Source organism: Scyliorhinus torazame, chromosome 10 (genome assembly GCF_047496885.1).
Source record: "Scyliorhinus torazame isolate Kashiwa2021f chromosome 10, sScyTor2.1, whole genome shotgun sequence".
Taxonomy (NCBI): Eukaryota; Metazoa; Chordata; class Chondrichthyes; order Carcharhiniformes; family Scyliorhinidae; genus Scyliorhinus; species Scyliorhinus torazame.
In genome coordinates this window covers 120,110,623-120,135,329 of record NC_092716.1, presented here as the reverse complement: position 1 = coordinate 120,135,329, position 24,707 = coordinate 120,110,623, and the positions used below count along the sequence as shown (strand labels likewise).

The 24,707-nt window shown below is 50.0% G+C and overlaps 2 protein-coding genes across 2 annotated transcripts in view; one reads left to right on the top strand and one right to left on the bottom strand.

Annotated features, from left to right (window-relative positions):
• The window catches only part of ciapin1 (cytokine induced apoptosis inhibitor 1), a 132,460-nt gene that overhangs the window by 11,227 nt on the left and 96,526 nt on the right, over nt 1–24,707 (top strand). The gene's annotated exons all lie outside the window — the stretch shown is intronic.
• coq9 (coenzyme Q9 homolog (S. cerevisiae)) overlaps nt 1–24,707 on the bottom strand; it is a 71,044-nt gene that overhangs the window by 1,933 nt on the left and 44,404 nt on the right. The window contains exons 7-8 of the mRNA XM_072518680.1: nt 11,333–11,488; nt 4,741–4,794 (exon numbers count right to left, since the gene is read on the bottom strand). Coding sequence (XP_072374781.1) covers nt 4,741–4,794; nt 11,333–11,488 — 210 coding nt within the window. The remainder of the gene's footprint in view (nt 1–4,740; nt 4,795–11,332; nt 11,489–24,707) is intronic.

The window sequence follows — 24,707 nt, the reverse complement described above, 5'->3', positions numbered from 1 at the left end:
TCCTGATGTAGTGAGAACTCATGTGGAAGAACAGAAGGTTAAAACTGCGAGATTGGCAGCAGAAATGGCAGATGATTATGAATTTGTTCATAAATCAAAGATTGGTTTCCGACATTAGTTTCAGCTGGTGAGGGATAGAAACTGGGGACATGAGAAATACTCAAGTAGAAAAGGTAAAGGTGATCTGATGGGAGACAATAAAGAGAGTGTACCTCAGATTAAAAAAGAAATCCAGGAGGGTGGAAAAGAAATGAAAAGTTTCAGATGTTTTCACTGTAATAAACTAGGCCATGTAAAGTCAGTGTTGGTGGTTGAAGAAAAGCAGTGGGAAGGCAGATGTGGTAAAACAAGATAAGACAGTGGGGTTTGTTAGAGTGGTAAAGGAAAGCCGAAGGGAAGCGAAGGAAGTGCAAATGATTGTAAGGCCTGTTCGAGAAGAAATTGTTAAGAAGGTGCCAGATGTATTTAAAGAATTTACTTGTGTGGGTAAAGTTTACTCATGTGTATCAGGAGGAGCAGGTAAAGAAGTCACAATTTTAAGAGATACAGGGGCTAGTCAATCTTTAATGGTAAGAGATGAGGAATTATGTAGCCAGAAAAGGTGGTGATGTGTGGAATTCAGGGTGAGAGGAGTAGCATTCCATTATATAAGGTAAGGTTGGAAAGTCCAGTGAAGAGTGGTGAAGTGGTAGTAAGAGTAATAGATAAACTATCTTGTCCAGGAATACAGTTTATCTTGGGTAATGATGTAGCTGTATCGCAGGTGGGAGTGATGCCTACTGTGGTTGATAAGCCACTGGAAAATCAGACAACTGAAGGGTTGAAGGATGAATATCCTGGGAATTTTCCGGATTGTGTAGTAACAAGGTCGCAAAGTCATAGGTTAAGACAAGAGGAGAAATCAAAGAGTGAAGATGAAGTTGAAGTGCAATTATCAGAAACGATTTTTGATCAGATGGTTGAAAAAGAACAACAGGTGGAGGATGAGGCGGATATTTTTAGTTCAGGAAAATTGGCGGAGTTACAACAGAAAGATGTAGAAATAAAACGGATATATCAGAAAGCATATACGGAAGAGGAATCTGAGAGTATACCAGAGTGTTATTACCGTAAAAATGATGTCTTGACGAGAAAATGGAGACCTGTACATATGCAGGCGGATGAAAAGTGGTATTGCTGGTAGGGTATAGAAAGGAGGTGTTGCGAGTTGCACATGAGGTACCAGTGGGAGGTCACTTGGGAATAAGAAAAACTCAAGCTAAAATTTAGAAACATTTTTACTGCCCTGGACTACATAAAGATGTAGTAAAATTTTGTCAATCATGTCACACATGTCAAGTGATAGGGAAACCTCAAGCAGTGATAAAACCAGTGCCCTTAATACCCATTCCAGCATTTGAGGAACCTTTTACGAGGGTCATAATTGATTTTGTAGGACCGCTTCCTAAAACAAAAAGTGGGACTCAATATCTTTTGACTATAATGGATGTGCCTACTCGGTTTCCAGAGGCCATTCCAGTACGTAATATTACAGCTAAAAGGATTGTGGAGGAGTTACTTAAATTCTTTACTAGATATGGACTACCCACAGAAATTCAATCGGATCAAGGATCAAATTTTACTTCAAAGTTATTCAAAGAAGTTATGGATAGCTTAGGAATAAAACAATTTAAATCAACTGCGTACCATCCAGAATCGCAGGAAGCGTTAGAAAGGTGGCATCAGACATTAAAGACAATATTGAGGGCGTATTGTCAAGATTATCCAGAGGATTGGGATAAAGGAATTCCATTCGTATTGTTTGCAATTAGGGATGCACCTAATGAGTCTACCAAATGTAGTCCTTTTGAACTAGTTTTTGGTCATGAAGTAAGAGGACCACTTAAATTGATTAAGGAAAAATTGGTGGGTGAGAAATCGGAAATTACACTATTGGATTACATGTCAAATTTCAGGGAATGATTAAATAGAGCAGGTGAATTGGCTAGACACCATTTGAAAAGTTGCACAAAATGTGATGAAACGGGCAGCGGACAAGAAATCCAAAGTTCGTAGTTTTGCCAGTGGGGATAAAGTTTTAGTGTTGTTACCAGTGGTAGGTGAGCCTTTAAAAGCTAGGTTTTGTGGACCGTATCAGATTGAAAGGAAATTAAATGAGGTGAATTATGTGGTAAAAACACGAGATAGAAGAAAGACTCACCGAGTGTGTCATGTGAATATGCTTAAAAGGTATTTTGAAAGGGAAAAGGGAAGGAGAGAAAAATGAGGTTTTAATGATTCTAACTCAAAGTGACGAACCAAATCCAGATGACTGAATTTGACATACCTCAATTTAAATTGGAAAATGAGGATGTTCTTAAAAGTTGGGATGAATTGTTAAGTTACCTTCCAGAGGAAAAACAAACTGACCTGAAAGAGTTATTGATATCACATGGGCAAGTTTGTAGAGATAAGTTGGGAAGTACTAAAATGGCTATACATGATGTAGATGTAGGAAATGCTGTTTCTATGAAACAACATCCATATAGACTTAATCCTTTAAAATTGGCACAGGTTAACAAAGAAATTGAGAGTATGCTTAAAAATGGCATAATTGAAGTGGGTTGCAGCCAATGGAGCTCACCCATAGTGATGGTACCTAAACCAGAGGGTACCCAACGGTTGTGTGTGGACTATCGAAAGGTAAATGCAGTTACAAGAACGGACTCTTATCGTATCCCACGTTTGGAGGATTGCATTGAGAAACTGGGACAATTTGCTTTTATTTCCAACTTCCACAAATGGAAAGAACATTTAAAACATCGTATGGAGTTCTTCGATCGACGTCAGGAGCCGGGTTTGATGATGAACCTAACCGAAAGTGAATTTGAAGAAGCCCGAATCACTTTCCTTGCGGAGATTCCGATACCCTCAAGACGAAGGGAAATAATGCGATTTCTTAGCATGAGTGGATTTGATCGTACAGTTGTGCAAAGGTTTTGTGGCGTGATTACTCCACTGATGGAATTGCTGAAGAAACGTAAAAAGATTCAATGGACAGCGGACTTTCAACAGGCATTTGACTGCCTGAAAGCTGTGATCACCAATGCTCCTGTATTGGAGAATTGCAAGGGACTCTGGTCAGATTGAACTAAAGTATCTGATTCTAAAGAGAAATGCCGAGGAATAGAGGAATGGATGGATCGTGCAGAGACTTTGTTCAAAGAGACTGTCAATCGAGAAGGATTTCGGTTGGAGGAAGAAGAACGAAGAAAAATGGACTATTATACCTGTTTGAGTGTGTTGCTTTCTTTAAATGAAAAAATGTGTGCATTTCTTAATTGATGGTGCAAAGGTGAAAAATGAAACCATCTTGAAGTTGATGGTTTATTTTTTTTTCTTGGGGGGAGCTGTCATGTGAACAGCTCCCCCCAAGAAAATGTTCTATGAGACTACCTTTAAGACATGGATGTTTAAACAATGTACCTTTAAGAAAACAACGATGTCACAGAGTGGGTGGAGCTGGGCTTTAGATCAGCCATTTTGCAGTTTTTAGTTTCAGTTCGAAAAAGCAGCTTGTGTGTGTGTGTGTGTTTCCAGAGAGCTGCTGTTTGGAGGAAAAGAGCTTGGGGCGTGTCTGTGTTTTGCAGTGAGCTGGATCTCTGCCATGAAAGATTATCTCTGGATCATTTGGGTGATTTAAACTCATAATAGTGAAGCCTTTAACCTGATGTGATTCTGTTTAAAGGTGTTAAGTCTCTTGGAAGTTTGAAGGAACATTTTGAGGAATTATTTACTGTTGCAATATTTTATGAGTTATCTTTGAAGTAAGGGGTGTTAAGGGATCCAGTGTTTATTTAAGATGTTAAGTTGAGTTCATGGAATAAACATTGTTTTGTGTTTAAAAACCCACGTGTCCATAATTGTAACCCCACACCTAGGGAACAGGCCGTGTGCTCGGAAAAGCAACAAATACATTAAAGGGGGAGGTTGGTTGAACTCCATGATACATTTTGGGGTTCTGAAAACGCCTCGCCCAGAACAGGGGCCACAAGGGGAGCGATGTTGGGACTTCTGACCCATTAATCCCCCCTGTCTCCTGAAGATTACGGCTACCGCTAGGATAGTCAGTGAAAGACCACCAGGTGGCCTTCAGAGTGTCGCCCAAGTAGCCATATTTGAAATATGAAGGTGCCAACCAGCTATTCACCTGCAGCAGGCATCGTTGCAGCCCTCCTCCCATATACACTTTTCAACACTGGTTGCTGGCTAAAGATTGGGGGGGGGGGGGATTCCTACATTGACCAATTTAACCTAACCCAGGCCCACCCCAGAGCTTTGACATTTAGTCATCCAGACTCGACACGTGAGCTCCCTTCTCTCTCCATGATGCTGTCAGACTTGCTGAGATCATCCAGTATTTTCTGTTTCTGTTCCACCTCACTGGGCAGTATTCAGCCTGGGGCCCTCGAGCATAGTGTGTGTAACTCAGTACCACAGTGCGCACTTGGGGCGGAGGCAGTATTCAGCCTGGGCCCCTCGAGCAGGGCGTGTGTGACTCAGTACCACAGCCTGGGCCCCTCAAGCAGGGCGTGTGAGACTCAGTACCACAGCCTGGGCCCCTCGAGCAGGGCCTGTGTGACTCAATACCACAGCCTAGGCCACTCGAGCAGGACGTGTGTGACTCAGTACCAGAGCACTTGGGACTGAGGGGTCAGCTTGACTCCCAACAGAAAGGTTTGGTTCTAAATAAAGACTCACCGTCACCGCAGCACCAACAAATCCCTGGAAAAGGGCTTTGCCTGTTGATCCAACCTGGAAAAAAAAACTGGATTAATGAGAGATCCCAGAGTGAGTGATCCCAGAATGAGTGAGTGATCCCAGAGTGAGTGAGTGATCCGAGTAAGTGAGTGATCCCACAGTGAGTGAGTGATCCGAGTGAGCTGACCCGGAGTGAGTGAGTGATCCCAGAGTGAGTGAGTGATCCCAGGGTCAGTGATCACAGAGTGAGCGGTCCCGGAATGAGTGAGTGATCCCAGAGTGAGTGAGCGATCCCAGAGTGAGAGAACGATCCCAAAGTGAGTGAACGATCCCAGAGTGAGTGAACCCAGAGTGAGAGAGCGATCCCAGAGTGAGCGATCCCAGAGTGAGTGAGCGATCCCAGAGTGAGTGAGCGATCCCAGAGTGAGTGAGCGATCCCAGAGTGAGTGAGCGATCCCAGAGTGAGTGAGTGATCCCAGAGTGAGTGAGCGATCCCAGAGTGAGTCAGTGAGTGACCGATCCCCGAGTGAGTGAGCGAACCCAGAGGGAGTGATCTGAGAGTGAGTGAGTGACCCCAGAGTGAGTGAGTGACCCCAGAGTGAGTGAGTGATCTCAGAGTGAGTGAGTGATCCCAGAGTGAGCGGTCCCTGAGTGAGTGAGTGATCCCAGAGTGAGTGAGTGATCTCAGAGTGAATGAGTTATCCCAGAGTGAGTGAGCGATCCCAGAGTGAGCGATCCCAGAGTGAGCGAGCGATCCCAGAGTGAGTGAGCAATCCCAGAGTGAGTGAGTGATCCCAGAGTAAGTGAGCGATCCCAGAGTGAGAGACCCCAGAGTGAGTGAGTGATCCAACAGAGAGTGAGTGATCCCAGAGAGAGTGAGCGATCGTAGAGAGAGTGAGCAGCACGGTAGCATTGTGGATAGCACAAATGCTTCACAGCTCCAGGGTTCCAGGTTCGATTCCGGCTTGGGTCACTGTCTGTGCGGAGTCTGCACATCCTCCCCGTGTGTGCGTGGGTTTCCTCCAGGTGCTCCGGTTTCCTCCCACAGTCCAAAGATGTGCAGGTTAGGTGGATTGGCCATGATAAATTGCTATTAGTGTCCAAAATTGCCCTTAGTGTTGGGTGGGGTTACTGGGTTATGGGGATAGGGTGGAGGTGTGGACCTTGGGTAGGGTGCTCTTTCCAAGAGCCGGTGCAGACTCGATGGGCCGAATGGCCTCCTTCTGTACTGTAAAATCTATGATCTATGATGAGCGATCCCAGAGAGTGTGAGCGATCCCAGAGAGACTGAGCGATCCCTGAGTGTGAGATCCAGAGTGAGTGATCCCAGGGTGAGCAATCCCGGAGTGAGTGAGCAATCCCAGAGTGAGCGATCCCAGAGTGAGCGATCCCGGAGTGAGTGAGCAAGCCCAGAGTGAGTCAGTGAGTGAGCGATCCCAGAGTGAGTGAGTGATCCCAGAGTGAGTGAGCGATCCCAGAGTGAGTCAGTGAGTGACCGATCCCCGAGTGAGTGAGCGAACCCAAAGGGAGTGATCTGAGAGTGAGTGAGTGACCCCAGAGTGAGTGAGTGACCCCAGAGTGAGTGAGTGATCCCAGAGTGAGTGAGTGATCCCAGAGTGAGCGGTCCCTGAGTGAGTGAGTGATCCCAGAGTGAGTGAGTGATCCCAGAGTGAGTGAGTGATCTCAGAGTGAATGAGTTATCCCAGAGTGAGTGAGCGATCCCAGAGAGAGTGAGCGATCCCAGAGTGAGTGAGCGATCCCAGAGTGAGTGATCCCAGAGTAAGTGAGCGATCCCAGAGTGAGCGACCCCAGAGTGAGTGAGTGATCCAACAGAGAGTGAGTGATCCCAGAGAGAGTGAGCGATCGTAGAGAGAGTGAGCAGCACGGTAGCATTGTGGATAGCACAAATGCTTCACAGCTCCAGGGTTCCAGGTTCGATTCCGGCTTGGGTCACTGTCTGTGCGGAGTCTGCACATCCTCCCCGTGTGTGCGTGGGTTTCCTCCAGGTGCTCCGGTTTCCTCCCACAGTCCAAAGATGTGCAGGTTAGGTGGATTGGCCATGATAAATTGCTATTAGTGTCCAAAATTGCCCTTAGTGTTGGGTGGGGTTACTGGGTTATGGGGATAGGGTGGAGGTGTGGACCTTGGGTAGGGTGCTCTTTCCAAGAGCCGGTGCAGACTCGATGGGCCGAATGGCCTCCTTCTGTACTGTAAAATCTATGATCTATGATGAGCGATCCCAGAGAGTGTGAGCGATCCCAGAGAGACTGAGCGATCCCTGAGTGTGAGATCCAGAGTGAGTGATCCCAGGGTGAGCAATCCCGGAGTGAGTGAGCAATCCCAGAGTGAGCGATCCCAGAGTGAGCGATCCCGGAGTGAGTGAGCAAGCCCAGAGTGAGTCAGTGAGTGAGCGATTCCAGAGTGAGTGAGCGATCCCAGAGTGAGTGAGCGATCCCAGAGTGAGTGAGCGATCCCAGAGTGAGTCAGTGAGTGACCGATCCCCGAGTGAGTGAGCGAACCCAAAGGGAGTGATCTGAGAGTGAGTGAGTGACCCCAGAGTGAGTGAGCGATCCCAGAGTGAGTCAGTGAGTGACCGATCCCCGAGTGAGTGAGCGAACCCAGAGGGAGTGATCTGAGAGTGAGTGAGTGACCCCAGAGTGAGTGAGTGACCCCAGAGTGAGTGAGTGAGATCCCAGAGTGATCCCAGGGTGAGTGAGTGATCCCAGGGAGAGTGAGTGATCCCAGAGAGAGTGATCCCAGGGTGAGTGAGTGATCTCAGAGTGAATGAGTTATCCAAGAGAGAGTGAGCGATCCCAGAGAGAGTGAGCGATCCCAGACTGAGTGAGCGATGCCAGAGTGAGTGAGCGATCCCAGAGTCAGCGATCCCAGAGTGTGTGATCCAGTGTGAGTGATCCCAGGGTGAGCAATCCCAGAGAAAGTGAGCAATCCCAGAGTGAGTGATCCCAGAGTGTGTGCGCGATCCCAGAGTGAGCGATCCCAGTATGAGTGAGCGATCCCAGAGTGAGTGAGTGATCCCAGAGTGAGAGACCCCAGAGTGAGTGAGTGATCCCAGAGAGAGTGAGCGATCCCAGAGAGAGTGAGCGATCCCAGAGAGAGTGATCCCAGGGAGAGCAATCCCAGAGTGAGTGAGCAATCCCAGAGTGAGTGATCCCAGAGTGAATGAACGGTCCCGGAGTGAGTGGGCGACCCCAGAGTGAGTGGGCGACCCCAGAGTGAGTGAGCGACCCCAGTGTGAGTGAGCGACCCGAGGGGGAGTGAGCGATCCCAGAGTATGCAGTCCCGGAATGAGTGAGTGATCCCAGAGTTAGCGATCCTGGAGGGATTGAGCGACCCTGGAGTGAGTGAGCGATCCCAGAGTGAGTGAACGATCCCAGAGTGAGTGAGCGAACCCAGAGGGAGTGATCTGAGAGTGAGTGAGTGACCCCAGAGTGAATGAGTTATCCCAGAGTGAGTGAGTGATCTCAGAGAGAGTGAGCGATCCCAGAGTGAGTGAGCGATCCCAGAGTGAGTGATCCCAGAGTAAGTGAGCGATCCCAGAGTGAGCGACCCCAGAGTGAGTGAGTGATCCAACAGAGAGTGAGTGATCCCAGAGAGAGTGAGCGATCGTAGAGAGAGTGAGCAGCACGGTAGCATTGTGGATAGCACAAATGCTTCACAGCTCCAGGGTTCCAGGTTCGATTCCGGCTTGGGTCACTGTCTGTGCGGAGTCTGCACATCCTCCCCGTGTGTGCGTGGGTTTCCTCCAGGTGCTCCGGTTTCCTCCCACAGTCCAAAGATGTGCAGGTTAGGTGGATTGGCCATGATAAATTGCTATTAGTGTCCAAAATTGCCCTTAGTGTTGGGTGGGGTTACTGGGTTATGGGGATAGGGTGGAGGTGTGGACCTTGGGTAGGGTGCTCTTTCCAAGAGCCGGTGCAGACTCGATGGGCCGAATGGCCTCCTTCTGTACTGTAAAATCTATGATCTATGATGAGCGATCCCAGAGAGTGTGAGCGATCCCAGAGAGACTGAGCGATCCCTGAGTGTGAGATCCAGAGTGAGTGATCCCAGGGTGAGCAATCCCGGAGTGAGTGAGCAATCCCAGAGTGAGCGATCCCAGAGTGAGCGATCCCGGAGTGAGTGAGCAAGCCCAGAGTGAGTCAGTGAGTGAGCGATTCCAGAGTGAGTGAGCGATCCCAGAGTGAGTGAGCGATCCCAGAGTGAGTGAGCGATCCCAGAGTGAGTCAGTGAGTGACCGATCCCCGAGTGAGTGAGCGAACCCAAAGGGAGTGATCTGAGAGTGAGTGAGTGACCCCAGAGTGAGTGAGCGATCCCAGAGTGAGTCAGTGAGTGACCGATCCCCGAGTGAGTGAGCGAACCCAGAGGGAGTGATCTGAGAGTGAGTGAGTGACCCCAGAGTGAGTGAGTGACCCCAGAGTGAGTGAGTGATGCCTGAGTGATCCCAGGGTGAGTGAGTGATCCCAGGGAGAGTGAGTGATCCCAGAGAGAGTGATCCCAGGGTGAGTGAGTGATCTCAGAGTGAATGAGTTATCCAAGAGAGAGTGAGCGATCCCAGAGAGAGTGAGCGATCCCAGACTGAGTGAGCGATGCCAGAGTGAGTGAGCGATCCCAGAGTCAGCGATCCCAGAGTGTGTGATCCAGTGTGAGTGATCCCAGGGTGAGCAATCCCAGAGAAAGTGAGCAATCCCAGAGTGAGTGATCCCAGAGTGTGTGCGCGATCCCAGAGTGAGCGATCCCAGAGTGAGTGAGTGATCCCAGAGTGAGAGACCCCAGAGTGAGTGAGTGATCCCAGAGAGAGTGAGCGATCCCAGAGAGAGTGAGCGATCCCAGAGAGAGTGATCCCAGGGAGAGCAATCCCAGAGTGAGTGAGCAATCCCAGAGTGAGTGATCCCAGAGTGAATGAACGGTCCCGGAGTGAGTGGGCGACCCCAGAGTGAGTGGGCGACCCCAGAGTGAGTGAGCGACCCCAGTGTGAGTGAGCGACCCGAGGGGGAGTGAGCGATCCCAGAGTATGCAGTCCCGGAATGAGTGAGTGATCCCAGAGTTAGCGATCCTGGAGGGATTGAGCGACCCTGGAGTGAGTGAGCGATCCCAGAGTGAGTGAACGATCCCAGAGTGAGTGAGCGATCTCAGAGTGAGTAATCCCAGAGTGAGCGAGCGATCCCAGAGTGAGCGGTCCCAGAGTGAGTGAGTGATCCCTGAGTGAGCGATCCCAGAGGTAGTGCGCGTTCCTAGAGTGAGTGAGTGATCCCAGAGGGAGTGCGCGTTCCTAGAGTGAGTGATCTCGGAGTGAGTGAACGTTCCCACAGAGAGTGAATCTGGAGTGAGTGATCCCAGAGGGAGTGCGCGATCTCAGAGTGAGTGATCCCAGTGTGAGGGAGGGATCCCAGAGTGAGTGAGCGGTCCCAGTGAGTGATCCCAGAGTGAGTGAGCGATCCCAGAGTGAGTGATCCGAGAGTGAGTGAGTGATCCCAGAGTGAGTAGTGATCCCAGAGTGCGGGATCCGAGAGTGAGTGAGCGATCCCAGAGTGAGTGAGTGATCCCAGAGCGAGTCATCTCAGAATGAGCGTGTGATCCCAGAATGAGTGATTGATCCCAGAGTGAGTGAGCGATCCCAGAATGAGTGAATGGTCCCAGAGTGAGTGAGCGAACCCAGAATGAATGATCCAAGAGTGAGTGATCCAAGAGTGAGCGAGCGAGCGATCCCAGAGTGAGCGATCCCAGAGTGTGTGACCCGGAGATGGGCAATCCCGGAGTGAGTGAGCGATTCCAGAGTGAGTGATCCCGGAGTGTTTGATCCAAAGTGAGTGATCCCAGAGTGAGTGAGCGATCCCAGAGTGAGTGAGCAATCCCAGGGTGAGTGAGCGCAGTATTCCAGGTTGAGTGAGCGATCCCAGAGTGAGTGAGCGATCCCAGCGTGAGTGATCCTAGGGTGAGTGAGTGACCCTAGGGTGAGCGATCCGAGGGTGAGTGAGCAATCCCAGGTTGAGTGAGCGATCCCAGGGTGAGTGAGCGAACCCAGGGTGAGTTATCCCAGGGTGAGTGAGTGACCCTAGGGTGAGCGGTCCGAGGGCGAGTGAGCGATCCAAGGGTGAGTGAGCGATCCCAGGGTGAGTGGGCAAGCCCAGAGTGAGTGAGTGATCCCAGGGTGAGCGATCCGAGGGTGAGTGAGCGATCCCAGGGTGAGTGAGCGATCCCAGAGAGAGTGAGCGATCCCAGAGTGAGTGATCGATCCCAGGGTGAATGAGTGATCCCAGGTTGAGCAATCCCGGAGTGATCGAGCAATCCCAGAGCAAGTGTGTTCGGGTGAAGGCTGCATCCCTGGAAGGATGTGCAGAGTGTGACTGGTGTGCGGTTCTGAACAAACTGCTTTTCAGTGTGCTGCATGGCAGCCAGGCTTTTCCAATGGTAACTGCCCAGTGTGGCGAGCTTCAAGACTGCCACCTGGTTCTGCAAGTTAGAGGAATGTTTAATGTGACGATCATGCACACTGAGTGATGCCGCGGGGCGGTGTGGAAGCTGGCAGCTTGGGAGGCTGTGTGGCAGATTGCCAGGATTCCTGGAGTCTGACCTGTTTGACAGATTGAGCCATGTTGACAGCATCATTAACACGGTTTTTCAGGAAGTTCCAAGTCTCTTCATAACCCGGAGAGGTATCCTGTAGCAGCACCAGCTCTGTACTGTTGTAGATTCCCGCTAGAATGGCTCGCTTTGTGTACCAGTTAGACTGCCCAGGAGACAACAAAAAACTGTTGGTCAATGGACAATCACAAAAAAAAACCCATTCACCCTATCATCCTATTTAGTGCTCTGCTGGATGATTGCAGTTCGTAAACTCACTTGTTCCTCAGATACTGCGTTCCCTGGGTGACAAGTCAGATCAGCCCAGCCTCCAGGACGTGAAGGAGTGAGAGTGGATCCTGAATCAGGACAGGACAAGCTTCAGCTCTGAAACTCCCCATTATCGAATCGCCTCACACATGACGAGGGAGGTCCCAGGACGGCTGAGAAATGGCAAACCTGTACTCCAGCCAGTATCAGCTGGTAAACCTGTACTCCAGCCAGTACCAGCTGGTAAACCTGTACTCCAGCCAGTATCAGCTGGTAAACCTGTACTCCAGCCAGTATCAGCTGGTAAACCTGTACTCCAGCCAGTATCAGCTGGTAAACCTGTACTCCAGCCAGTATCAGCTGGTAAACCTGTACTTCAGGCAGTATCAGCTGGCAAACCTGTACTTCAGGCAGTATCAGCTGGTAAACCTGTACTCCAGCCAGTATCAGCTGGTAAACCTGTACTCCAGCCAGTATCAGCTGGTAAACCTGTACTCCAGCCAGTATCAGCTGGTAAACCTGTACTCCAGCCAGTATCAGCTCGTAAACCTGTACTCCTGCCAGTATCAGCTGGTAAACCTGTGCTCCAGCCAGTATCAGCTGGTAAACCTGTACTCCAGCTAGTACCAGCTGGTAAACCTGTACTCCAGCCAGTATCAGCTCGTAAACCTGTACTCCTGCCAGTATCAGCTGGTAAACCTGTGCTCCAGCCAGTATCAGCTGGTAAACCTGTACTCCAGCTAGTACCAGCTGGTAAACCTGTGCTCCAGCCAGTATCAGCTGGTAAACCTGTACTCCAGCCAGTACCAGCTGGTAAACCTGTGCTCCAGCCAGTATCAGCTGGTAAACCTGTACTCCAGCTAGTATCAGCTGGTAAACCTGTACTCCAGCCAGTACCAGCTGGTAAACCTGTACTCCAGCCAGTATCAGCTGGTAAACCTGTACTCCTGCCAGTATCAGCTGGTAAACCTGTACTCCAGCCAGTATCAGCTGGTAAACCTGTACTCCAGCCAGTATCAGCTGGTAAACCTGTACTCCAGCCAGTACCAGCTGGTAAACCTGTGCTCCAGCCAGTATCAGCTGGTAAACCTGTACTCCAGCTAGTATCAGCTGGTAAACCTGTACTCCAGCCAGTACCAGCTGGTAAACCTGTACTCCAGCCAGTATCAGCTGGTAAACCTGTACTCCAGCCAGTACCAGCTCGTAAACCTGTACTCCAGCCAGTATCAGCTGGTAAACCTGTACTCCAGCCAGTATCAGCTGGTAAACCTGTACTCCAGCCAGTATCAGCTGGTAAACCTGTACTCCAGCCAGTATCAGCAGATAAACCTGTACTCCAGCCAGTATCAGCAGATAAACCTGTACTCCAGGCAGTATCAACTGGTAAACCTGTAGTCCAGCCAGTATCAGCTGGTAAACCTGTACTCCAGCCTGTATCAGCTGGTAAACCTGTTGTCATGTGAGAGTACCTTTAAGAAATGGGTGTTTATGAAATGTACCTTTAAGAAATGGAACTGATCATGTTACTGGAGTGATGTCAGAGTGTGGGTGGAGCTGAGCTCTACTTCTGCTTTTTAGTTTCAGTTTGAGAAAAAGTGTGGGTGTGTCTGTGTTTGTCAGTGAGCTGCATCTGGAGTGTAAACAAAGAGAAGTAATGTTGATCTCTGCCATCCAAAGACTATCTATGGATCATTTGATGAACCCAGAATTGTAAAAGGTCTCAGTATTGAATGTAAACCGTAATGTGCTCCTGTTTGAAGGTTTGTTAAGTCTTTTTGGATGTAAAAGGACAGCATACAGGTTACTTAGTGTTGTATTCTTTGGGGGGTGTATTTGATTTACTGGTTGCTAAGATATTCACTATTTGTTTTAAAAAGGTTAACTAATTAAAAAAACATTTTTTTTAATTAAAGGTTTTCATAAAATATCAATAACAAAATGAGAAAGAAAAAAGAACCCAGAAGGGTTAAGTACAAAACACAATCTAAAAAAGCAAACCCCCAAACCCCTCCCCCCCTGTACATAAATAATAAATTAACATTAACACCCCGACTTAACACAACAGGTGTATACATCCCCTCAGACCCTCCAGTGTAAATAACATAAACAAAAATAAAGTAACCCCCCCCCCACCCCCGAGCTGCTGCTGCCATTGACCAATGTCTATTGTTCTGCCAGAAAGTCTAAGAACGGTTGCCACCGCCTAAAGAACCCTTGTAACGACCCTCTCCAGGCGAATTTCACCCTCTCCAATTTAATGAACCCTGCCATATCGCTGATCCAGGATTCCACCCTTGGGGGCCTCGCATCTTTCCACTGAAGGAGAATCCTTCGCTGGGCTACCTGGGACGCAAAGGCCAGAATTCCGGCCTCTTTCGCCTCCTGCACTCCCGACTCCTCTGCCACCCCAAATATTGCAAGCCCCCAGCCCGGTCTGACCCTGGATCCTACCACCCTCGACACTGTCCTCGCTACGCCCTTCCAAAATTCCTCCAGCGCTGGGCATGCCCAGAACATATGGGTGTGATTTGCTGGGCTCCCTGAGTACCTAACACACCTGTTCTCACCCCCAAAGAACCGGCTCATCCTTGTCCCGGTCATGTGTGCCCTGTGCAGCACCTTAAACTGTATGAGGCTGAGCCTCGCGCACGAAGAGGAAGAATTCACCCTCCCTAGGGCATCTGCCCACGTCCCCTCTTCGATCTCCTCTCCCAACTCCTCCTCCCACTTACCTTTCAACTCCACCACCGAGTCCTCCTCCTCCTCCTGCATCACCTGGTAAGTTTCCGAGATCTTCCCCATTCCCACCCACCCCCCCCCGAGAGCACCCTGTCCCGTACTGTGTGTGGCAGTAGCCGCGGGAATTCCACCACCTGCCTCGCGCCCACACAAACCCCATTATACTCCTGTTAACCCGCCTGAAAAAAGCCTTCGGATTAACACGGGAAGGCACTGGAACAGGAACAAAAACCTTGGGAGCACCGTCATTTTGATTGACTGCACCCTACCCGCCAGGGATAGCGGCAACGCGTCCCACCTCTTGAACTCCTCCTCCATTTGCTCCACAAACCTTGTAAAATTAAGCCTATGCAGGGCCCCACAGCTCCTGGCCACCTGGACCCCCAAATATCTGAAGCTCCTCTCTGCCCTTTTTAGTGGGAGCTCGCCAATCCCCCTCTCCTGGTCCCCGAGCTGAACTACGAACAGCTCGCTCTTCCCCATATTGAGCTTGTACCCCGAAAAGTCCCCGAATTCCCTTAGGATCCTCATTACCTCCAGCATTCCTCCCACCGGGTCCGCCACATACAGCAGCAGGTCGTCCGCCTAAAGCAACACCCTATGCTCCTCCCCACCCCGCACCAACCCCCTCCAGTTCCTCGACTCTCTCAGTGCCATAGCCAGGGGTTCAATCGCCAGTGCGAAGAGCAGGGGGGACAGGGGACACCCCTGTCTCGTCCCTCGGTGCAACCAAAAGTACTCGGACCTCCTCCTGTTTGTGGCCACACTCGCCATCGGGACCTCATACAACAGCCTAACCCACATGACAAACCCCTCCCCAAACCCAAACCTCTTCAGCACCTCCCACAGGTACCCCCACTCTACCCTATCGAAGGCTTTCTCAGCGTCCATCGCCACCACTATCTCCGCCTCCCCCTCCCTCGCCGGCATCATGATAACGTTCAAAAGCCTCCGCACATTTGCGTTCAACTGTCTCCCCTTCACAAACCCCGTCTGGTCTTCATGGATGATCTGCGGCACACAATCCTCAAGGCTAAGACCTTCGCCAGCACCTTGGCATCTACATTTAGCAAGGAAATCGGTCTGTAAGACCCACATTGCAGGGGATCCTTGTCCCGCTTCAGGATCAAGGAGATCAGAGCCCGGGGCATCGTCGGGGGTAAAGCCCCCCCCCTCCCTTGCCTCATTAAAGGTCCGAACTAACAGCGGGCCCAATAGGTCCATACATTTTTTATAGAATTCGACCGGGAAACCGTCCGGCCCCGGTGCCTTCCCCGCCTGCATGCTTCCTATCCCTTTGATCAGCTCCTCCAGCCCAATCGGGGCCCCCAGTCCCGCCACCAGTCCCTCTTCCACCTTTGGAAACCTCAATTGGTCCAGGAAACGGCCCACCCCTCCCTCCTCCCGTGGGGGCTCGGATCAGTACAATTCCTCGTAGAAGTCCCTGAAGACCCCATTGATGCCAACCCCATTCCGCACCACGCTCCCTCCCCTGTCCTTAACTCCTCCGATCTCCCTAGCTGCGTCCCGCTTCCGAAGCTGATGCGCCAGCATCTGGCTTGCCTTTTCCCCATACTCGTAGACCGCCCCCTGGGCCTTCCTCCACTGCACCTCCGCCTTCCTGGTGGTCACCAGGTCGAATTCGGCCTGGAGGCTGCGCCTCTTCCTCAACAATCCTTCCTCAGGCTCTTCCGCATACATCCTGTCTACCCTCACTATCTCCCCCACCAGCCTCTCCCTCTCCCCCCGCTCCTTGTGGGCCCTAATGGAGATCTGCTCTCCCCTCACCACCGCCTTCAGTGCCTCCCATACCATCCCCACCCGGACCTTCCCATTGTCGTTGGTCTCCAAGTACCTCTCTATACTTCCTCGGACCCGCTCGCTCACCTCCTCGTCCGCCAACAGCCCCACCTCCAAGCGCCACAGCGGGCGCTGGTCCCTCTCCTCCCCCATCTCCAAGTCCACCCAGTGCGGGGCGTGGTCCGAAATGGCTATTGCCGAATACTCGGTATCCTCTACTCTCGCTATCAGCGCCCTACTCAAAATGAAAACGTCGATTCAAGAATAAGCCTTATGGACATGTGAGAAGAATGAAAATTCCCTAGCCCCCGGCCTTGCAAATCTCCAAGGGTCCACCCCTCCCATTTGGTCCATAAATCCCCTCAACACTCTAGCCGCCGTCGGCTTCCTATCCGTCCTAGACCAGGAGCGATCCAGTGCCGGATCCAACACCGTGTTAAAGTCTCCCCCCATTATCAGGCTCCACACTTCCAAGTCTGGGATCCGACCCAACATATGCCGCATAAAACCCGCATCGTCCCAGTTCGGAGCATACACATTGACCAGTACCACCCTCTCTCCTTGCAACTTACCACTTACCATTATGTACCTACCGCCATTATCTGCCACAATGCTCGACGCCTCGAATGACACCTTCTTTCCCACCAAGATCGCCACCCCTCGATTTTTGGCATCTAGCCCCGAGTGAAACACCTGACCTGCCCACCCTTTCCTCAGTCTTACCTGGTCTGCCACCTTCAGGTGTATCTCCTGGAGCATAACCACATCCGCCTTAAGCCCCTTCAGGTGCGCGAACACGCGGGCCCGCTTAACCGGCCCATTCAGTCCCCTTACATTCCAGGTTATCAGCCGGATCAGGGGGCTACCCGCCCCCCCTCCCCCGCCGACTAGCCATGACCCCTCCTCGGCCAGCCACGCGCCCGCACCCCACACCCGGCCCGTTCCCCACAGCGGCATACCCCCGTCTCGACTCCCCCCACTCGCTCCAGCTCCTCATTGACCTTAGCAGCAGCAACTCGATTCCCCCCCCCCCAAACCCCGGCTAGGACCCATCCTAGCTGGTTTACTCCCGCCATTGCACTTCCGCAAGTCAGCTGACGCCTGCTGACCCCGGCCACTCCCGCCTCCCCTTCGACTCCTCCCATTGTGTGGCACACCCTCCTCTCCCGCTCCCCATCGACAGGCTCTCCCCCGCCCCCCTCCATTCTAAGCGCGGGAAACAATCCACGCTTCCCCGCCCTCCCAGTCTTCGGCGCGGGAAAAAAGCCCGCGCTCTCCACCTACCAGGCCCCGGCATCAACCAAAACAGTGCCCAACCCGCCCCATCCACCCTCCCCAACCCGAAAGAGAAAAACACAGAGAAAAAGAAACCCAAAACAATGCAAAGGCCCCCCCCAACCCCCGGCGAACCAAAAATGGGCATAACATATCCACCGCAGTCCCCAATCGCCCATCCCGACCCTCAGTCTGTGTCCAGCTTCTCGGCCTAAACAAAGGCCCACGCCTCCTCCGGAGACTCAGACTAATGGTGCCGGTCCTTGTAGGTAACCCAGTCTCTCCGGCTGCAACATGCCAAACTTCACCCCCTTCCTGTGCAGCACCGCCTTCGCTCGATTGCACCCGGCCCTCCTCTTCGTCACCTCCGCACTCCAGTCCTGATATATCCGAACATCCGCGTTCTCCCACCTGCTGCTCCTCTCCTTCTTGGCCCACCTGAGCACACACTCCCGATCGACGAACCGATGGAACCGCACCAGCACCGCCCGCGGAGGCTCGTTAGCCTTGGGCCTCCTCGCCAACACTCTATGGGCCCCTTTCAGCTCCAGGGGCCCCTGGAAGGACCCCGCTCCCATCAGCGAGTTTAACATGGTGACCACATAGGCCCCCATGTCCGGCCCCTCCAGCCCCTCCGGGAGGCCCAGAATCCGCAGATTCTTCCGCCTCGACCGATTCTCCATCTCCTCAAACCGCTCCTGCCATTTCTTGTAGAGCGCCTCGTGCGCCTCCACCTTTACCGCCAGGCCTAAGATCTCATCCTCATTGTCAGAGATCTTTTGTCGAGCCTCTCGGATCGCCACCCCCTGGGCCGTCTGTGTCTCCAGCAGCTTATCAATAGAAGCCTTCATCGGCTCTAGCAGGTCCGGTTTAATCTCTCTGAGGCAGCGCTGGATACCCTCCTGTTGCTCCTCCGCCCACTGCCTCCACGCTGCCTGGTCTCCACCCGCCGCCATTTTGTCCTTCCCTCCCTTCTTCTGTTCCACCACCACCTTTTTTGTCGCCCCGCTCCTAGTTAAAAGCCATATACTGACGGGGAGCTATTATTAACTCCTTCCCACACCGGGAAACGTCGAAAAAGTGCCCTTGGGGGCCCTGAAAAGAGCCCAAAAGTCCGTTTTAAAAAGGTTAACTTGAGTTCATAGAATAAACCTTGTTTTGTTTTCAAAAATACCCGTCCATTTCTGCTGTACCATACCTGTAGAGTGAGCCATGTGCTCTCCATACCACAAGCTATTAAATGTTGTGGGTCAGGTGAACTCCATGATACACTTTGGGGTTCTCTAAACCCTGACCCATAACAATTGGGGGCTCAAGGGGGATAAAAGTCTATCTATTGGATTGGCTCAGTGAACTTAAAGACAGTGAGGGGTGAGCATATTGTGGTTGCTTTTCAGGTGTGGTATTTCAGTTAAGTAGGGAGTGTGTTGTGGACAATGGCCCTTTCAGAGACTCTGAAGTTTTTGGGGGTGGAGACGGTCACACGCAGTACCTTATGGACAGAGACTAAAAGCAGACTGTTAGATTTGGCAAGAACATTGCAGTTAACATTACCTGACAAAATGCGGTGGCTAAGCATTTAAAGTTGCCTGTTTGACTCATTGGAAATGGCAAAAATTCAGTTGCAAATTAAGCAAATGGAACATGAGAAAGAATTAAAGCAGCTTGAATACAAAAGAGAGAGAGAGGAAAAAGAAAGAGAAAGGGAGATACAGATCAGGGAAAAAGATAAAGAGAGAGAGTTTGAACTTCATAAAATGGCCATGAAACATGACAGTCAGTTAAAATTGGCAGGCACAAAGGGAAACGTACAGTTGGATTATAGTGATGAGGATAGTGAGAAAGAGCGTTGAAGTCGAAGGCGTGGTGGGGATCTATTTAAATCTGTCCAAGCATTGCCAAGGTTTGATGAGAAGGAGGTAGAAGCCTTTTTCATTTCATTTGAGAAGGTACCTAAACAAATAAAATGGCCACAGGACATGTGGGTATTACTGATTCAAACAGAGCTGGTAGATAGGGCTAGTGAAGTGTTTGCATCACGACCTGAGGAGGTATCTGAGAAGTATGAGGAGGTGAAAAAGTCCATCTTAGGTGCATATGAACTAAATCCTGAAGCCGACAGACAAAAGGTTTAGAAATTTAAGTAAAGAACCTGGTCAAACATACATGGCGTTTGAAAGGCTCAAACAGAGTCATTTTGATAGGTGGATAAGGGCTTTGAAAATAGACCAAACGTATGAAGCTCTTAGAGAAATTATACTTTTGGAGGAGTTTAAAAATTCAATCCCTGATGTAGTGAGAACTCATGTGGAAGAACAGAGGGTTAAAACTGCGAGATTAGCAGCAGAAATGGCAGATGATTATAAATTAGTTCATAAATCAAAGCTTGCTTTCAGACATCAGTTTCAGCCTGTGAGGGATAGAAACTGGGGACATGAGAAATACTCAAGTAGTAAAGGTAAAGGTGATCTGATGGGAGATAATAAGGAGAGTGTACCTCAGATTAAAAAAGAAATCCAGGAGGGTGGAAAAGAAATGAAAAGTTTCATTTTGAAATGTTTTTACTGTAATAAACTAGGCCATGTAAAGTCACAGTGTTGGTGGTTGAGGAAAAGCACTGGGAAGGCTGATCTGGTAAAACAGGATAAGACAGTGGGGTTTGTTAAAGTGGTAAAGGAAAGCCCAAGTGAAGCGAAGGTGATGCAAAAGATTGTACAGCCTGTTCAAGTGGTGATTGATAAGAAGGTGCCAGATGTCTTTAAAGAATTTACTTGCGTGGGTAAAATTTATTCATGTGTATCAGGAAGAGCAGGTAAAGAAGTCACAATTTTAAGAGATACGGGAGCTAGTCAATCTTTAATGGTAAGACATGAGGAGTTATGTAGTTTGGGAAGAATGTTGCCAGAAAAGGTGGTAATATGTGGAATACACGGTGAGAGGAGTAGCGTTCCATTATATAAGGTAAGGTTGGAAAGTCCAGTGAAGAGTGGTGAAGTGCTGGTAGAATAGAGAAACTGTCTTGTCCAGGAATACAGTTTATCTTGGGTAATGATGTAGCTGGATCGCAGGTGGGAGTGATGCCTACTGTGGTTGATAAGCCAGTGGAAATCAGTCAACTGAAGTGTTGAAGGACGAATATCCTGGGATTTTTCCGGATTGTGTCGTAACAAGGTCACAAAGTCACAGGTTAAGACAAGAGGTGAAATCAAAGAGTGAAGATGAAGTTGAAGTGCAATTATCAGGAACGATTTTTGATCAGATGGTTGAAAAAGAACAAGAACAGGTGGAGGATGAGGCGGATATTTTAGTTCAGGAAAACTGGAGGAGTTACAACAGAAAGATACAAAAATAAAACGGATGTATCAGAAAGCATATACGGAAGAGGAAGAGGAGTGTATACGGAAGAGGAATCTGAGTGTATACCAGAGTGTTATTACCGTAAAAATGATGTCTTGATGAGAAAATGGAGACCTTTACATATGTAGGCGGATTAAAAGTGGGCAGAAGTTCATCAAATAGTATTGCCGGTAGGGTATAGAAAGGAGGTGTTGCGAGTTGCACATGAGGTATCATGGCCTGGACTACATAAAGATGTAGTTAAATTTTGTCAATCATGTCACACATGTCAGGTGATAGGGAAACCTCAAGCAGTGATAAAACCAGCACCCTTAATACCCATTCCAGCATTTGAGGAACCTTTTACAAGGGTCCTAATTGATTGCATTGCACCGCTTCCTAAAACGGAAAATGGGAATCAATATCTTTTGACTATAATGGATGTGTCTACTAGGTTTCCAGAGGCCATTCCAGTATGTAATATTACAGCTAAAAAGATTGTGGAAGAGTTACTTAAATTCTTTACTAGATATGGACTACCCACAGAAATACAATCGGATAAAGGATCAAATTTTATCTCAAAGTTATTCAAAGAAGTTATGGATAGTTTAGGAATAAAACAATTTAAATAACATGCGTACCGTCCAGAATCGCAGGGTGCGTTAGAAAGGTGGCATCAGACATTGAAGACAATGTTGAGGGCTTATTGTCAAGATTATCCAGAGGAGTTGGTAATGGGGGGAGACTTCAATACGGTGCTGGACCCGGGGCTTGACAGATCGAGGTCCAGGACCGGGAGGAGGCCGGCTGCAGCTAGGGTGCTCAAGGACTTTATGGAGCAGATGGGAGGAGTAGACCCCTGGAGATTTTGCAGGCCTAGGAGTAAGGAGTTCTCATTTTTCTCCTATGTCCATAAAGTATATTCACGGATAGACTTTTTTGTTTTGGGAAGGGCGCTGATCCCGAAGGTGACAGGGATGGAGTACACAGCTATAGCTATCTCGGACCACGCTCCACATTGGGTGGACCTGGAGATAGGGGAGGAAAAAGAACAGCACCCGTCCTGGAGAATGGACATGGGATTATTGGCAGATGAGGGGGTATGTTTAAGGGTGAGGGGGTATATTGAAAGGTACTTGGAGCTTAATGACAATGGGGAGGTTCAGGTGGGAGTGGTCTGGGAGGTGTTGAAGGCAGTGGTTAGAGGGGAGCTGATATCTATCAGGGCACATAAAGGAAAGCAGGAGGGTAGGGAAAGGGAGCGGTTGCTGAAAGAACTTTTGAGGGTGGACAGACAATATGCGGAGGCACCGGAGGAGGGACTGTACAGGGAAAGGCAAAGGCTACATGTAGAATTTGACTTGTTGACTACGGGTAATGCAGAGGCACAATGGAGGAAGGCACAGGGTGTACAGTATGAATATGGGGAGAAGGCGAGCCGGTTGCTGGCCCACCAACTGAGGAAGAGGGGAGCAGCGAGGGAGATAGGGGGGGTGAGAGATGAGGAGGGAGAGATGGAGCGGGGAGAGTGAATGGGGTGTTCAAGGCATTCTACGAAAGATTATATAAAGCTCAGCCCCCGGAAGGGAAGGAGAGAATGATGTGCTTTCTGGATCAGCTGGAATTCCCTAAGGTGGAGGCGCAGGAGAGGGCGGGACTGGGAGCACAGATTGAGATGGAGGAGGTAGTGAAAGGGATTGGGAGCATGCAGGCGGGGAAGGCCCCGGGACCAGACGGATTCCCGGTGGAATTTTATCGGAAGTATATGGACTTGCTGGCCCCGCTTCTGACGAGAACCTTTAATGAGGCTAGGGAAAGGGGGCAGTTGCCCCCGACTATGTCAGAGGCAACGATATCGCTCCTCCTAAAGAAGGAAAAAGACCCGCTGCAATGCGGGTCCTATAGGCCCATTTCTCTTTTAAATGTGGATGCTAAGATTCTGGCCAAGGTAATGGCGATGAGGATAGAGGACTGTGTCCCGGGGGTGGTTCATGAGGACCAAACTGGGTTTGTGAAGGGGAGACAGCTGAACACGAACATACGGAGGTTGCTAGGGGTAATGATGATGCCCCTGACGAATGTGATATAAAATAGTTACTTTAGAGATACTAGTTAATGTAATGTAGAAATAAGCCACTTTGATTCTGGCAGTTAGGGAGAAAGGGATTTGAGACCGCATGGAAAAAGCAGGAAGAGGTGTGTCTATGAGAGTGATGCTGCATTGATAGGGGCCAGAGAAAGGGATTGGAAGTGAGCCAATCAGAATAGATCAAACAGGTCAGGAGGGATATAGGCTGACATATGGGCGTCGAGTATGTGAAACTTGATACCATTTGAATTGATTTGCAGAGATCCCTTTGTTTCTTTGTTCATTCGCTTTCTGGGATATAGGAAACTGGATGTCTCTTATATTTCTATGAAATGAATCAAGCTTGCAAGCTAAATAAATAACTTCTTTTTACGTGCGAATCCATCTCAACTTTTATTGAGGCCAGACTGACAGAGAAAGAAATTTGGGAATCAACACCCCCGCCACAGGGGGAAGCGGAGATAGTGGTGGCGATGGATGCCGAGAAAGCATTTGATAGAGTGGAGTGGGATTATCTGTGGGAGGTGCTGAGGAGATTTGGCTTTGGAGATGGGTATATCGGATGGGTACAGTTGCTGTATAGTGTGGTTACGAATGGACGGGGGTCTGATTATTTCCGGCTTTACAGAGGGACGAGGCAGGGGTGTCCCCTGTCTCCGTTATTGTTTGCACTGCCGATTGAGCCCCTGGCCATAGCACTGAGGGGTTCCAGGAAGTGGAGGGGAGTGTTTAGGGTAGGAGAAGAACACCGGGTATCTTTGTATGCGGATGATTTGATGTTGTATGTGGCGGACCCGGTGGAGGGGATGCCAGAGATAATGCGGATACTTGGGGAGTTTGGGGATTTTTCGGGGTATAAATTGAACATGGGGAAAAGTGAGTTGTTTGTGGTGCATCCGGGGGAGCAGAGCAGGGAAATAGAGGATTTACCGCTGAGGAAGGTAACAAGAGACTTCCGGTACTTGGGGATTCAGATAGCCAAGAATTGGGGAACCTTACACCGGCTTAATTTAACACGATTGGTGGAACAGATGGAGGAGGACTTCAAGAGATGGGACATGGTGTCCCTGTCACTGGCAGGTAGGGTGCAGGCAGTTAAAATGGTGGTTCTCCCGAGATTCCTCTTTGTGTTTCAGTGCCTCCCGGTGATGGTCACGAAGGCTTTTTTTAAGAGAATCGAGAAAAGCATTATGGGTTTTGTGTGGTCCGGGAAGACCCCGAGAGTGAGGAGGGGGTTCTTGCAGCGTAGTAGGGATAGGGGGGGGGGCTGGCACTACCGAGCCTAAATGATTATTACTAGGCCGCCAATATTTCAATGGTGTGTAAGTGGATGGGAGAAGGAGAAGGAACGGCGTGGAAGAGATTGGAGAGGGCGTCCTGCAGGGGGACCAGCTTACAAGCAATGGTGACGGCACCGTTGCCGTTCTCACCGAAGAAATACACTACAAGCCCGGTGGTGGTGGCATCATTAAAAATTTGGGGGCAGTGGAGACGGCATAGGGGAAGGACGGGAGCCTCGGTGCGGTCCCCGATAAGAAATAACCATAGGTTTGTTCCGGGGAGAATGGATGGGGGATTTGGAGCATGGCAAAGAGCTGGAGTAGTACAATTGAGAGATCTGTTCGTAGATGGGACGTTTGCGAGTCTGGGAGCGCTGACGGAAAAATATGGGAAGCCCCAAGGGAATGCATTTCGGTATATGCAACTGAGGGCTTTTGCGAGGCAACAGGTGAGGGAATTTCCACAGCTCCCGACGCAGGAGGTGCAGGATAGAGTGATCTCAGAGACATGGGTGGGGGATGGTAGGGTGTCGGACAGAGACAGGGAAATGAGGGACGAGGGGGAGATCATGGTAGATGAGCTGAAAGGGAAATGG